The sequence below is a fragment of the Pseudopodoces humilis genome, chromosome 4 (assembly GCF_049639895.1).
Source record: "Pseudopodoces humilis isolate 2021_Gansu_Grassland_sample_001 chromosome 4, ASM4963989v1, whole genome shotgun sequence".
NCBI classification, from domain to species: Eukaryota; Metazoa; Chordata; class Aves; order Passeriformes; family Paridae; genus Pseudopodoces; species Pseudopodoces humilis.
The window spans coordinates 59,588,851-59,605,596 of record NC_142203.1 but is presented as its reverse complement, the minus strand read 5'-3'; the positions used below and the strand labels follow the sequence as shown (position 1 = coordinate 59,605,596).

The 16,746-nt window shown below is 39.3% G+C and overlaps 1 protein-coding gene across 4 annotated transcripts in view; it reads left to right on the top strand.

Annotated features, from left to right (window-relative positions):
- The window catches only part of GPBP1 (GC-rich promoter binding protein 1), a 36,174-nt gene extending 25,508 nt beyond the window's left edge, over positions 1–10,666 (top strand). For all 4 annotated transcript variants that reach the window (XM_088054468.1, XM_088054467.1, XM_005532647.3 and 1 more), the window contains 5 exons: positions 453–593; positions 1,051–1,212; positions 4,890–5,074; positions 8,520–8,622; positions 9,729–10,666. In XM_088054468.1, coding sequence (XP_087910594.1) covers positions 453–593; positions 1,051–1,212; positions 4,890–5,074; positions 8,520–8,622; positions 9,729–9,887 — 750 coding nt within the window. In that variant the 3' untranslated portion in view covers positions 9,888–10,666. The remainder of the gene's footprint in view (positions 1–452; positions 594–1,050; positions 1,213–4,889; positions 5,075–8,519; positions 8,623–9,728) is intronic.
- The last annotated feature ends 6,080 nt before the right edge of the window (positions 10,667–16,746 follow it).

Here is a 16,746-nt window from a genome sequence, read left to right as displayed (position 1 = left end):
TATATGGACTACAAACCCATGACCCTAGCATTATTACCACTAGGCTCTAACCAACTGAGTTATTCTCACTGGCTTCATCTCTATTTTTTATGTTTCAGGAATTTTTCTGTGCTCTTGTGAGAGCATATGATGGATTGGTTCTTAACTCTGTAACATACTGAATCTAAAATAATACTTTCACCTGTTGAAGTCACATATTTCATTTTCAATACCTCAGATATGAAGATCTTAATTGTTTTGAAATTTTAGTTTTTATATAAACAGCATGAACAGTATTTATGAGCAGATGAATTGCTCATAAACAGCCTCTTTTCCACAAGAAAACAGATGTTTGCACTACATTAAGGTTGCAGTTACGATTTGCTTTTGCTTAATCATTTTTCTGAAGATTCTTGAAAAGAATCCTTCTGTAGTTAATGACTCTTTACATCTCTGTTTATATCTCTGTCTAGCCCACACAGTGGAAAAGCCAAGCAAAAGAAAATAAGCTTGGGAATGTGTTTCCTCATGAATCTGCATATGGTGTTGGCAATTTCAGTCCTTTCAAATCAACTGTCAAGGCATTTGGTGTAACACAGAATTCAGTTAAAGAGGTAAAGCAGTGGCTGTAGTTAAATCTATAAAATATTTAATTTAAGTGAGGATGGTCAGTAAATTTTATGCAGAATTATACTAAATATGCTTTTTTTTGAACTTATCATGTGAGAAAGATGGAAGACACGTCACCTGCCTTAAAGTACTGCAGTTTCCTTTGTAGGTTTGATTTGGAATAAAAACCCTCATTAGGAAATACAGCTTGATACATTTAGACTTCAGAACTGCTAAAGGTATTACATGTTTCAGAAGGCCCACTGTTCATTAGTAGTGCTCCATAAACCTATATCTCTGGATTTACATCTACAAACTGTATATATCAAAATACAGATCTTCCCTCTGCTTTTGACTGAATATATGTGAAACCTGAAAAAACAAATTTTTGTGTCTTTAATTAAAAATTCTCTAAATGAAAACACTTCTAACATTCTTTTTTTTTCTGACTTCCTTCACTAGTGTAATCAGTCAAATTCTTCATCCCCTGTTGACAAATCTGGTCAGCCTCGTTTAACAAAACTGACAAGAATGCGGAATGATAAGAGTGAATTTTTGAAAGCATTGAAAAGAGATAGAGTGAAAGAGGAACATGAAGATGAAAATCATCATGGGCAAGAGAAGGTAATTTTGTTCATACTTACTGTAAACCCTGTAGGTTTCAGACAAACTATAAACTACTTTTTATTTTGCTGTAAATAGCTGTTAAGTAATGGTCTTGGATCTCTAAATGAAGGAAAGGAATTACCTTTTGATGAACTTAAAAACACTGTTTCAAGTACTATTCCTTCAGTGCTGCTTTGTAGTTTCTTTTTGTCTTTCGTCAGTATGTGTTAGTGCATGTTCATGGCTTGGGTACTTGTGTATCTTTAGCAACAATAAAAAGGGTAGATTAGGCTTCGTAAACTAACCAAACCATAGATGAATTTATGTTGCAAAACACCTTTAAGATCAAGTCCAACCATTAACTCAGTACTGTCAAGTCTGCAAGTAAACCATGTATTCAAGTGCCACATCTATGTGTTTTCTTAAATACCTCCAGAGATGGTGACTTAGCTACTTCCCTGGGCAGCCCATTCCAGTGCTTGACTACCCTTCCTGTGAAGAAAGTATTTCTGGTGTCTAAACTGAATCTCCCCTGACACAACATGAGGCCATTTCTTGTGTCCTATCATAGGGTTAGCCAACCCCCACCTGGCCACACTCTCCTTTCAGGCAGTTGTGGAGAGTGATAAGGTCACCCCTGAGCCTCCTTTTCTCCACACTAAACACCCCCAGCTCCCTCAGCTGCTCCTCACAGCACTTGTGCTCCAGACCCTGCCCCAGCTCCCCTGCCCTTCTCTGGACTCACTCCAGCCCCTCAGTGTCTTTCCTGCAGTCAGGGCCCAGAACTGGACACAGCACTCCAGGTGTGGCCTCACCAGTGCCCAGGACAGGGGGACAATCCCTGCCCTGCTCCTGCTGGCCACACTATTGCTGAGCCAGGCCAGGATGCCATTGGCCTTCTTGGCCACCTGGGCACAGCCTGGCTCATGTTCAGCTGCCGTCACCAGCACTCCCAGGTCCTTTCCAGCCACTCTGCCCCAGCCTGTGGAGCTGCCTGGGGTTGGTGTGACCCAAGGGCAGGACCCAGCACTGGACCTTGTTGAACCTCACACCATTGGCCTCAGCCCATTGATCCAGCCTGTCCAGATCCCTCTGCAGAGCTTTCCTGCCCTCCAGCAGATCAGAATTCCCTCTCATTTTTCTGTCATCTGTAAACTGACTAAGGTGCACTTGTTAAATCATTGATAAACATATTAAAAAGAACTGCCCCCAATACTGAGCCCTGGGGAACCCCACCCAAGACCAGCCACCAGCTGAATATAACTCCACTCACCACCACTCTCTGGGCTCAGCCATCCAGACAGTTTTTACGCAGTGAGGAGTGCAGCTGTCCAAGACATGGGCTGCCAGCTTCTGCAGGAGAATTCTCTGGGAAACTGTCAAAGAAAGGCTTTACTGAAGTGCAAACAGAAAACATCCACAGCCTTTTCTTCATTCACTAAGCAGGTCCCCTGGACATAGAAGGAGATCAGGTTGGCCAAGCAGGACCTATCTTTCCCAAGACATGCTGGCTGGCCTGATCCCCTGGTTGTCCTGCATGTACCTTGTGATTGTACTCACAGTGATTTGCCCCATGGCATTCCTTGGTGCCATGGCCAGTCTGACAGGCCTGAAGTTCCATGGAATATTTTTCCAACCCTTTTTGCAAATGGGCATCACATTTGCGAACCTCCAGTTGCCTGGGGCTTCTGGTAATCCAGGACTGCTGGTAAATGATGGAGAGTGACTCAGTGAACTGGCAGCTCACTCTGTACTCTGGTGTGAATCCCACCTGGCCCCAGCAGACCTGTGGAGGGCAGTGTTTCATACCTTGGCTGCTAGTAATCCTACAAAACTAAAAAGTTTGTTCTGCTTCTCAAACCATTTCTTTTCTAATTAGCGTTCAGGTAGACAAAGGTTCTCTATTATTGGTCTAATCATAGAAGCAATAGCTCAATATATACATAAACCACTGGCTTTTACTAACTGAGAACTCAAAGGCCTATAATAGCTGTGTATAATAGGCATCAGGTTTCTTTCAGTCTGAATTGATTTATGCAGTGCTTGATTGATACTAGAGAATATTTGTGTTAAATGCAACCAGCCACCAACAAGTTATCATACATAGTCCAAGTGAAGATAAGTATTTTATTATTTAGAATGAGGTGATTACAAGCCTGTTTGCTGTGAGTGGTTTAAAGTATCTTACTGAAACAAAAAATCCCATAATTATAAATCAGCCAGATAAACAAATGATTTTGAGGAAGAGATATTAGGATTCAAATTAAAAGGAAACAGTGCCAGCATACATTGCTCATAAAAGTGAGATTGACTTTTCTGATCTTGATCCTATTTCAGGCAAAATGCTATTTTTTGTAATGGGACTGTATGACTTAGCTGTATGTGTGAGCTAAAAAAGGCTTGCATCTTTTCATTAGGTATTCTGTGACTGAGTGTCCTGAGATGGATATTGGGGGTAGCTTTGTTCATGTGTTGAGGAAATACACAAAGATTTTGATTTAAGATTAGAAAGATGTTAGGAACCATATAGAGATTCAGAATTATGAAATAATGGGGCAAATTATACTCAGCAGCTGAATCACACTCGCAAGAAGCTGTTTTGCCCTGTATATTAGAATTGCTGAATAAATTTATAAATTTTTATTGATATTATGTGATGTATTCTTCAGGCATATAATGTAACAGCTCATTGTATGTTTACTGGGATATGTATTCTTAACAATATCTTGCTTACTATTCTAAAATTTCTGAAAGCAGACAACAAGTGAGTGGGAGGGAAATGATGATGGTCTTGATCCTGTGCTCTGAAGTATGATTTCTCAAAGGTGTAGAAGATAGCATGATTTTCTCCTGCTATGGGTAATGCTATTATATGCCCAGTTTAGGGATTTTATTGTTGAAAAGGTGTCAACTAGATAATGATTGTACTCTTCTTTGTTTTGGCAGTTGGTAAGACTTCTGAGTCTATTTGGCACATTCATAAATAAGAATTACAGGTTGCTGAATGAGTAGAGTAGGAAGGAATACATCATGTTTGTAGGCTAAAGACATTTTAATCTTTGAGTGACACTCAACAGTCTGCTTTCCAAATAAATTTTCTTCATGGTTTGTATTTCATGGCTAGTAATTTACAGTTGCAGTTCACAACAGCCTGAGGAACGGGAGTTGGGTGCATGTGTGTAAGCGAGCTTGTCTGAATTTAAAGAGCAGTATGCAGTCTTTCTAAGAGTTCATGGCAGAGAATTTGCTGTTTAAGATATGAGTGTTGTGACTTGTCCCTTGGATTACATAAACTTGAGAACTCATATACTTTCAGACTTCTACTGACACATACAGCTCTGATATTTAATTTGGAACATTAAAAATTCAACAGCCTGTTGTTTCTGTAAGTATGAAGGACAGCTGAAGTATGTTTGAATTTTAAGATATGTGTGAAACTTTGCATAAAAAAATTAAGGGAAAAGCATGTGAATTGCTTTCTGCATTACTGAATAAGTAGTGTATCTTAGGAATTCTGTAGTATGCAGGTACTGCAAGTGCCAGAAGGGTGAACAGAATTACCCACGAGGTACAGTTTCTCAATTTAAACTTAATTTAAGCTAAACAGAACCACTGAATTGCAGCACTTCTGGATATTTACTTGTGAATGGAATTCACTTTTACATTTTGTAATGTAAAACTGTTTTTGTATTTAGGATGATGAGTCCTTCAACTTGCATAACGGCAACAGTCCTCATCGTGAGAGAGATATAAACCGAAATTTTGAAAATGAGATTCTGCAGGAGAATGGCAGTGCTTCAATTACACCTCAGCAGATCATTCAGTCTTCAGCTTTCCCTCAGGCAAATGTTCTTTCAAGCTCACTTGAGGCAGAGCATAGGTATGTACTTTATATAACATAAAGAATGTTCCTTCATGGTAACTGAGCATGTTCATAAATCCTTACTTCGGAAGAATTCTAAAAACTTACTTAGTTCGGAAGTCAGAATCTGAAAACTGAGAACACAAAATGTTTGAGTAATGTCAGATTTATCTTTTAAACATTTTACTAATTTAACATGAGATATATTTTTTTTCTTAAACCTGTGTACTGACTTGCATCCAATTTTTAGTAAAGAAAGTTTATTTCTTAATAAAGAGTATAGTAAATTACATAGTGACTTCATCCCTCTGATTTTGGTCTAGGTCTCTGGGAGGAGCAATGTGTGTAATTGCTGCTTGTATTAATAATATTTTAAATGATGCATCTTATATAAAACTCCATTGAGCTTTTTGTCATTATTAAAGTAGTTAATAATTTTTATAGCTGACTTGTTGACACTATCAGTGATATCACAAGACAGTCTACTGGAAGGTGAGAAACTAATTTCATGAAAAGGACTGAAACAATTCTATTAGCCCAGTAAAGCAACTGCAGTAGGAGTTGGTAGATATGAGAATGATACTGCTGGCAAATCACAACCCAGTCTGGAAATGAGCTAGTCATGAGCTCTGACAGATTTGAATGGTTTCTGGCAGCTACAGAATTGCAGTGACAGATTAGACAGTTTTTTGTTTGCTTGTTTTTGTTTGTTTGTTTGTTTGTGATTGTCTATACACTGGTCTAGACAACTCTTCATTTTGTAGTGCCTGTAAAAGAAACTTTGATTTCCTCTTACTCCTCATGATATGAAAGCACCCTGCTCTGTTCCCCTTTTCCCACCATTGGCTTTGGAGACAGCCTTGGCCTGGTCTTGTAGTAGCAGCATCACTGCCATAAGTGACACCATGTGGGACGAGTTGTCACAGAAGTGTTGTGGATGGCGCCAGGCTCCTCAGGAGGCACGGGTGGCAGGAGAGGTGGGGGAGTGGTGTTGTATCTAATGGATGGGTGGAATATATGGAGCTTGCAGATGGTGATGGATGGTTAAGGGCTCTGGGAAAGGATTAAGGAGCAAACAAAAAAAGCAGATGTCATTGTTGGATTCCACTGTAGGCCACCCACCTAGGACGATGACACTGACTGTCCTTTATGCAAGTAAGGAACACCTCTAAATCAACTGCTGCTGTCCTGCTGGGGGCCTTCAACTTGCCAGATACTAACTTGGAATACCATGGCCACGTGAAGACTGCAAAAATACTGCTTGCCATTGTAGGGAGAACATCTGTGACTTTCAGAAAGAATGTTCTTCATCCAGACAACAGCTGGGCATTTGAACAGGATTCCCAGGGAAGTGATCATAACACCAAGCCTGATAGAGTTCAGGAAGTGTTTGGGCAGCATTCTCAGTCACAGGGTTGTTCTATGCAGGGCCAGGAGTTGGGTGCCATGTTCATTGTGGGTCTCTTCCAGCTCTGGATATTCTGTGAGTCTGCGAAATCTTTGGCCACTAGAGGCTCACGATTTTTTCACCAGAAGATGGGAGTCAAATCTAACTCTTAGTTTTTCAATTCACTTGTTAGGATTTCTAGGCAAATGTCTCTTTTGTGATATCCCAGAGAGGCTGTGTGTCCATACTGCCCTAGCCCTTTGGCTGTGAGCTCAGCATGCCTGTGGACAGATGTTATGTTTAGCATTTTCGTAATTCGTATTTTGTATATATTTTGGGTCACCACCTTAGTTCTCAGGTTACCTTTGTATACCTAGTAACAGTATTGGTACATTTGGTACAAAAGGGCTTCCTTCCTGCTGGGGAAGTTTCCAACATGCAGCAATCAATCCTGTTGGTGTTAAGTTTTCTAATCCAAAGTAATTTTTTTTATGTCACTCACACTTTTAACCATTCTAGAATGGTGTCAATTTAAAGGGACAGTGGTGCTGCTAATGTTACAGAATGTTGCTTTAAAGTTAGTTAGCCATTACCCTAAATTTTACTTACATTACCAGGAGCTCTCTAACTATTTACTTCACTGAATGCAGTGTTAACGTGTGAGCTTGCTTGCAGTAAAACTTTTAAACTCAGCTATCACTGAACTGCATTTGGCTTTGTGTTTTTCTCTACAGTGTATTCTCTTAGAGTTTTGGATGACTTGCATGTATTTTTACTGCATCCTGATGATTTGATTGCTCCTGCCTGTTAGGCTTTCCAGTTTGGTCCAAATGCAATAGGGGATACAATTTCCGTTTCTGTTACTGTCCTACTGATTTTACTTTTTAAGCTGAACAGAGCTTTTCTCCTACAATTCCAAGCTATTGTTGTGGTTCTAAAAACAGTCATTGGTGGCTTTGGTTACCTGCAAATTTGCCCAGCGCACATTCACTGTATTGGGATATAGAGGTTTTTGTGGAGAGGGTTGTATTGAAGGGCATTTTTTGATTGTGTGCCTAAATGAAGTGCCTGCTATCTGGTATCAGCTGTGAGTTTATCTTCCCTATTTTACTATATTCACTGTTTCTTAGCTCTTCAGTGTTAACTCTGGCATACATTTTAGAAACCTCTTTATTTTTTGTGAAATAGCTTTAGTCTGCTTTTAACATTTAAGGTCAAAAGATACCTGGTTTGCCTGAAGAAGGTGCTAATCCTTTTGGCAAAAACTTTGCAGCAAGCAAACTTAATAACTTCACTCTTAAATGTCACAGTGTCTTCACCCTCAGATAACCCCTGTTTTCACAGCATCTTCAGATGTAAAACTACTTTCGTCCTGCTCAGGTACTGCCATCCTTCTTTCAGAACTAGCCAAAACATGCTAATTATTGCATCTTTGTGTATCTCGAGCTTAGTTATGAGAGGAGTCTTTTCTCTCCTCATTTCTTCCCCTTATCCCCAAATTCACTCCTATCTGTTTGAACTGAAATACCAACACGTGCTACTGGCTGAGACTCAATTGTGAAGAAGCCTGACACAGCTCTTGACATGAGCATATGGTATAAAAAAAATCATATGAGGCTATTGCATCCTGCATTGGTTTCCATCAAGGGAGACCACCAGTATTCCTCATGCTTTGCTCTGCTTTGTTATTCAGGAAAACCTGCAGAGTCCCTCAGTGTGTCTTTTTCTCTTCATACTGTTCTCAGGGGAGTACGTTACTGCTTCGCTAACAGTTATGAGTTATGTTAAGAAAAGGCATTCTTACTGTTCTGACACAGATCGCTTGCCTTAGAATGAAGTTTTCACCACATATAGTGGTAGAATAGGGTCATCTTTGAGGGACCTGAGAACTCTGCTTCTGTGTTTTACATACCTTTTACTAGACTTTGAACTCATATTTTTGTAAATGTTTAAAAAAAAATGCAGGCTGATAAATCAATGCATTTTTTACAGGTCTTTAGACATGTATATAGACAGAACTTGAAATGTCTGAGTGTGTGTAGCAAATTCTTCAATGTTGTCCTTCTAAATTTAAAGGTTGTTAAAGGAGATGGGCTGGCAGGAAGACAGTGAAAATGATGAAACATGCGCTCCACTAACTGAGGATGAGATGAGGGAGTTCCAAGTCATTAGTGAACAGGTAAGACTAGGTTAATTTTCCATTATATACTTGTTGTTGGTTACCCTAGATGCTTGCATTTGAGGATGATCTACAGTAATTTTGATTATTAGGGACGTTGCTGTTCCACTATCTTTTCAGTACTGTGCTTTTGGAAGTATAGTTGTTTCAAAAAAATAGGATACCAATGCTGACTGTTGCTCAGGCCTATTCACAAAGTATCAAGGGAAGGGTAGGGGATACTTCTGAGTAGTTTAGGTATTGGTGGTGGTGGAAGTTCACAGTTTCAACCTCCTCAGTTTAGCCTAAGGAAAGAGAATCTTTCAAGGTTTTTATGCAGTTTCCTTGCTACTCTGAGAGCTGCATTTTCTTTTTTTGGGTATTGAGAGACATTTAATTTACTAGTACAACAACAACAAAGTATGAAAAGGCAATCTGGAGTTGATTTTTAAAAAATTAATTTAATTTAATTTTTTTTTTTTTTGGTAAATTAGGCGTGTTAAGTGTACCTGGTAGGGTCAGTGAGAAGGAGTCAGAAAGGAGAATAGTGTGTGTTGCTAAATCTGAACATTTGGTATTTCCATGTCTAGCCACACACATACTGAGTAGAGCATTTGGAATATTAAACTTTCAAGTTCTTGTCTTAGTGCACCCCTTCAGCATTATATTGAAAATGCAATAATTCCTTTCTTTTTTGCAGAATCCGCTGTTTTCTTTCTCTTCTTTGACAATCCAATTGCTGAGATACCCATTCCTCTCTGCAGCATCTCTTCTGAGCCCCTTCCCTATTGCCCTTCTTAGCACAGATGTTTGCAGCACTGTGGGAAAGGGGCCTGGATTGCAGGGAGAGACCATTTGGGAGAAGCTGGGGCAAGATGTATGGGGACGTGGGTGAGAGCAGGGTGAACTCTCGTTGACTGCAGGAGTTCAGCACAACTGGAGACATTGGAATACAGGTGGCTGGCCAGAAGTGAAGGCTTGCAGGGGAGTTACCCTTTGTGTGTACATGTGAAAAGCTGTGGATCCAGCGTAGCCCAGAGGTGAAGATGCAAGGAGTGTTGAACTGCAAAAAGATTGTTGTGTTTGGCACTTTCTTTCTCTAAATGTGTCATATTTTCACATTTCAGTTACAAAAAAATGGCCTTCGGAAAAACGGCATTTTGAAAAATGGCTTCATCTGTAATTTTAAATTTAGCCCCTGGAAAAACAGCACTTTCAAACCTGCTCTGGAGAATGAGGATTCTGAGACAAGCAGCAGTGATACATCCGATGATGATGATGTGTGAAGACTTCTGTAACACCTGTAGAAGCCCATTTGTTCTGGTGAAGATTTGGGGATGTTTTGTCCAAAAAAAAAAAAAATTTAATTTATGTAGTGTAGTAACATACCCACTACAGGAAGAATGACAGGACTTTTCTCTGAAGGAAGCAAGGAATGTTTTGTTGGGTGTGTTGAAAGTCACTATAATTTCTCTGTAAACGAATGGTGTAGAATGAGGCCTTGGGTTGACCCAGCATTGACTTCCATCATTGAAGCATTTCTGACTAGCAGTGTGACAATGTTACAAATCAGACTTTCTCACTTAATATTAAAAGCAAAGAATTGTGTAATGTCTTGCAAAGCTTCTGTCTTAAAATGTCTAAGGAAAAAAAAGGCAACTTGACACAGTGTTTTGCTTGCCAAGTCGTTTCTTTCTTACAGTGGAAATCAACAAGTCCACTTTGTACGCAAAAAGGGCAATGTAGCATGTTGGATAAAATGAGCGAAGTGCACTAAAACTCTTTTCCTTAATTGAGCTGTTGAACTGTTCTACAAATAACTGCTCTTTAGCTGTTTGTAGTGTTGTCGTTGTTATTAATGACAAAAGACAAAATGTTAGAGTTCCAAATTTCTAGAACTAACTTCTAAATTGAAAGCTTTAAGGGGTGTACCAAGACCCTTATTCTCACAATGACTTGTGGGAAAATAAGCAGTTTGATTTTACTTTTCAACATGCAGAAAAATCATTACACTGACTGGATTTGTCCACTACATGGGAAATAAACTGATTTACAGAGTATTGTCTCAGTGCATAGCATCATGGGTCTTGTTTTTAAAACTGCTAAGTTTGTTTGCTTTTATATTACATGTACTCTGTCAGCAATGCAGTTATGCGTTTCAGAACAAGGTAAAAGTACTTTCATCACCAAATCTTGCTTTTATAGCAGCAGAAGTATATGTGTGCAATAGCTACCTGTTTTGCTTACTCTGTGTCAGACTTCTTTATGATCTTTATAACCTATATTGTATTATTCATAGTTTTATTTGGTTTATTTTAGTTCTTCAAATGTTTTCCACAGTTGTACAAGCTGTATAGCATTAATTCATAAGCACAACTGCTCTTGGGGATGTCACATGTTTCTAATATAGCATATATATATATACACATATATATATATATTTATATATAGACACTTCCCCGTCAAGATGTTTTTGAATTCTACTACTTCTTATACTAAATTATTTGCAGTTTAGAACCTGAAACAAAAATATTTATAAAGTTGAGATTCTGTCCATATTTCTTTAGGAAAATACTTTTTTTATAAGGTGGCATCACTTTTGGGCCAAAGTTGCTATGTTTCTCTTTTTTATTGTTAATTTAAATAGATATTTCTTTTCAAGAGGTTAGTTTTTGTATTAGAAGAGGCTTGCAAATGTTGCTGTAGTTAATTTTGGCATGATGTATTGAAGTACTCAATTTTTAATCTCAATTTAAGAGGATAAAAATGTTCCTTTTTTAAAAAGAAAACTGCCATATCTGTAATGATGTTTTTCCTACCTGCATGCCTTATACACCTTTCTCCTTTCTCTCTCCTGAATTTTTTTTTACAGACTTTGACATATGGGTGTAGTTTGTTCACTTCATGGTTTTCACATACTATCAACAGGATCTTCTGCCTATCCTAATTATGTAGTGATATGTAGATGCACTATTATAATACTAAGTGAAAATGGTTTTGCCTTGGCATTTCTCAAAGTGGTGTGTAGGCTTTCCCCTCCTTATTTACTCAGTTCAATAATAAGTGTCACCTCAGTAATTAACTCTCTGAGAAGTTAATGTAAGTATAGAAGAGCTATGCTAAAATTGTATAGACTTTGGAAGTTTATGAGTTGCAATTGAGAAAATTATTTTTAGAGGAAGTAGAAGTACTAGTCATACTTGGTACTCCTTTTTTGCTAGTATATCCTGAAACTGGTAATGGAAGCACTGATTATAATCAGCTGTGGGCAAAGAAGGTAGCAGGAATTGGACAGTGGTTTTGCTTTGTAGAGTGAAACATTTTTATAGTCTTCATAAATTTTCTGTGTGTTGTTTCTCCTCTTGTGTCTGCTAATACTTGTAGGTTAATTTCTGGTTCTGGCAGTTGGTTCTGCCAGTTCAGAGACCCCTCAGAGGTCTGTGTGGCCCCTGGCTTAAATGGTTATCTTCCTGCTCTGTTACTTCTGTTGGTCCCTAACAGCAGTGTGGGAATGGGTAAGATTTGGTATTTCTACCGAGGAACTGGATTCCCTTATGTTACTTACTTATGACAAAGCTGAGTAGAGTATCTGTCATCTTCTGTGTCACCTTAAGAAACTCTTACGAGAACTCTATCAGTTTTTTTATTTTCATTTTCATTTATTTTATTTATATATAAACAATGTTTAGTTTTTGTGGTATACATCCATAAAATGTATGAAAGCATTTTATTGTATAGTTCCCCTTCCTTTTTTTCAGTGCTTGATGATGTAGAGAAAAATGAAATCTGATTCTCTAGTATTTAACAATACAAGTTTATCCATCTTTGACTTTATTCCTTTCGCAGGGCAATTTAAATAATGCATTGGCCTTTTTGGTCTCGTACGTAAACCATGACCCATTTCCAGAATAAGTCCTCTCCTGTTTTCCTGCTTGAGCAGGTGTCTGCCTTAAAGGATTGAGAAGCTGGTTACTAAGTTTGCCCATTTCCTTAGTGGGCACTAGTAAGCTTTGGAGATAGTTTGTCAGTGCTGGTCTGACAGAGAATGACTTCAGTCACCAGACTACATGCAGACATGATTTGAAGTCACGACCATTTTGCTTCATCTTCCTGGCTTTATTGGCAGAGAACTATGGATTCCTGTTTCCATCTTCCAACCTTCTTTAAAAGCAAAAAAGAGTGATCAGTCACTCACTGCTGTTTCTGATCTGCTGTTAATGGAGAATGCACTCGCTGCCTGTTGCTGGCATGGAGGGTGCCTTGAATTTATGGTGAGGAGCTGGGGATCCTTACCTCATCCAGAATGACCAGGAGCCTCCCTCACTGACTTGTATAAGGCCTTTCTCTTTTAAGGCATAATAGAAGCTAGTTATCTTTGCTGAAAAGAGTGTTAAAACTATGGTAAAGTTGCCCACTGATTCATATTGGACCCAGTCAAGAGTCTGAAGAAGATTTTAATGGTCATCCCAGTCTTTGGGAAATGTTTCCAAGTGTGAAAGAAATTAATTTTTATTCCCCTATTCAGTTGCCTGTGGGGAAAAACTATCGGTTTGATTTGAGATGGGGACCTCAACTTTAGTGTTTCTTTTTAAAAGAATGTCTATTTTTCAGTAAATACATTTAAACAGCCAGCTGCTAAAAACTGGAAGGAGGGTTTAGTCAAGGATGCCTTTGTTTTTCCATTTTCCGTTTGCTGCTAGGCAGCAGCTGAAGCAATTTACTCAGCTGCTGGGAACTTTTGATCTGATAGAGTATTATTGCACTTGAGCACCAAGGGTTACTGGCCCATTAGGATAATAAATGTGCTGACTAGCTGGTCATCTTTCCTCATGCTGCTGTTCTTGGTCATCAATGAGTTTTATTGAGCATGAGGTATGTCAGTGTAGCCTGGGTCTCTCTGCAGCCTTCCTTAGAGGTATCTGGAAGTGCATTTTCTAAATTAGCACTGGCAGTGATCTGCAAAGTAGTCTGGCTCTGGTTGGGGCACAGGGAAGTGTCAAAAACTCTTCTGTCTCAGGTTTGCACTTCCTCAAGAGATATGTAAGCAAATTCTGGGATTTATCTCTTACTGGGTTACCATCTGGTAGAGATCTTCAGACTAAAGAAAAACTCATTCCTTCAACCAGTGGGTCTTAGAGTTGATTGCTCTGTTACTGAGTTCAGTGTCCACTACAGTCTGCTTCCAATGCAGTCCCTTGTGCAGATCCTTCCTGAAATTCCTGAAAAAATACTTGACAGTAAGCTTGCTATGTAAGTAAGCTAGACTTCATTCTTCTTTGATATTCTTAGCATGCAGCTATTTATTTCCCTGACAGTGGCATGATTTTCATAGAGAAGTGCTATTCCATACCTGCAGGACAAGTGCTCATTTAGTTTTGTGTCCTATGCAGACGAAAGATACAGCTTTGAAGTGAAATAGTATTTTTGGTAACTGTTGATTGCTGATGTCCAGGCAGACATCTGCTTAACAGACTGATGGAGCATGGGTCAGTATGGGAGAACTTGAGTTCCCCTTAGGAGGTGTGGAGAGAGAACTCCTTCTTGTGAGTACTAAGCAAGGCACTACCAAGTTTCGGTTTGGGAAGCAGAGGGAAACAAACTCCTTTCATTCTGCCAAGAAGTGTCAGATTTGAGAACCGTTGCAGGAAATTCCATGTCCTTGAGGACCAGTCTGAACTGGCCTGAGCTATTCCATTTTGCTAATTTACCCGGGCTGGTGGTGTGCTGTCCTGGGTTGTGGTCTTCTGAGCCTGTAAGTTATGAAACAGAGCTGTGCATTAGGTACCAACATGGGGCTCCTGGCTGGCTCTGAACCCAGAGAGTACCCAGTGTTGATTTAGTGTTATCACAGCTGGGTCAGGGAAGGTGGTGCAGCTTTTCCTCCAGTCAGCTACTTGGTGTAGCCAGTACAGGAGATAATATGCAGCTCTGATCCTGCTTACTCCAGCATGGTGGCTTTACTATTGTGGCTTTCTTATTCCTTTTGTGTGGTAGCTTCAAGTCTGGGGGCTCTGTGCTATTGTAATCCTTGTGTATTCCATCTCCCATCGCTTTCTGCTGAACAGCTGAAGTGGAACCATCTTTAGCAAGCTAAGCAACATCCTGTCTGGGCTTAAGTGAAAATAGAGCTTTGAGTTGTTTAGCATACATGTGCACACAGTCCAGCATAGATGTGTTAGAATTTGAATGTAATTCAAGGGGACACTAGAATTGTTAGAAGCAACTTAATATCTGCTTGCCATTTGTGCTTGGTTGGTTGGTGTTACTGGTGGCTCTTGTCATGAGTATCACTTTTTTTCCTGCCTTAAATTATAGCCAGGCTGAAGGACCTCTTCCTCAGTGTCTGGGTTAATTTCTTACTTTCCTACAATATTGCTTTAAGTAACAATTCATGCTGTTTGAAAGGATAATGAAAATGAAAGCCGTCTGAAATGAGCTGATCTGTAAGGAACTGACATATACTGTAAGCAGCCTGCTGAGTGAAGCCACTGTTTATGCAAAGCTTCATTACCAAAAGCTGAGAAATACTTCTGTCTGCATTGGAAGGCTGCTTCAAAAAGAAGCTCAAGTCTGAGTGTACTAAATCCTCACATGAACATTTATCTATCTTTGTTTCAGTTTCTTTTATTGTCCACCTCCAAAGTGGGCATGCACAAAAAAAATCTTTGTACAGAATAAATACATTTTCATAATTAAGATAAATTAGTTATTCTGGAAAATGCAATTTGTAATTATCTTAATGTTCCAGATAAATTATAACTTAGTATTATTTAATTTTTAGTCTTTTATTTTATAGGCTGCTGAAAAACAAGTACATTGTTGCAGATGAAACTGGTAATACTGGCTGTGGTTATGGTTACCTTAGGTTTCCGCTGAAAGAATTGGTTCCTGGTCACTTACTGCTGAATATACTATGGGACCAGTTTTCCCTGGCTGACCAAGCCCTCAGCATGCAACTGCAGGCTGGCAGAACCCAGCAGAACCCAATGTGCTGAAGGCAGATACAGTTATGGAGAACTGTAAAAGAGGGGGAAAAAAATCAGTGATAAGGGTAAATGGGAGCAAAGAGTCTCATAATTTTGAAAAATAAAGGTCTGCATTAAATTTTTCCTGATCATGTAGCTGGAAAGTGGGTTGTCTGATGCCAGTGAAGTGTTCCTCCCTGCCTCTTAGTGGCTGGTTTGGTGTTAGATTACAGCCAACATTTGTTGCATGTGATGATCCCAGATTATGCTGTTTCATTGTAAGGAAGTTAATGTCTTCACTGGTTCAAGTAGAGGTTTCATGTGGTTCTCTTATTTCTTGTTCCCTTTTTTAAAACTAATGTTGTGAGAACAAGCTGGTCAGGACATGTCAGCTTTAGCAATGAGCAAACAAGATCCTGATTTTAGTGGATATTTGTGCTAATTCTTAACCTTACCATTGGTAATTTACTTGCTTGGAGAAAATGGACCATACTACTGGCTAACCACAAGGATACAAAGGTAAGTTAATGTTGAAAGACTAGGCACAAGAGTACCAGAGGAGGGGAGTAGTTCTGTGTTCTGTGCATGGCATGGTTGATGTGTTAAGTAAGTCAAAACCAAATACTGCGTTAGGCAGGTGTCCTGCCAGGTGAGTGGTATGTGCTTATGCAATTAAAAACTTAACAGTAATATGTGCCTGCGAGAGCTTGAAGATTGCATGTGCTTGTGCTTCCTGGCCTTCAGCAAGGCTCTCTATTTATAATCTTGACCTTGATTTTCTCTGAATGCTTTTCTTGTGCCACTTAACAAATCATGGAATCACTAGGTTGGAAGAGACCTTCAAGACCATCCATGCCCTAACACCTCAACTAAACCATAGCACTGAGTGCCACATCCAGTTGTTTTTTTAACACATCCGGAGATGGCGACTCCACCACCTCCTCATACATCATAATTTTAATACCCAACCTGTATTTTTCCCTTGGCACAGCTAAAGACTGTGTCCTCTCATTCTGACAGTTGTTGTCTGGAGAAAGAGACCAAACCCTATCCGACTACACCCACCTTTCAGGAAGTTGTAGAGAGTGATAAGGTCACCTCTGAGCCTCCTTTTCTCCAGACTAAACCCCAGCTCCCTCAGCTGTTCCTCACAGGGTTTGTGTTCCAAGCCCCTCACCAG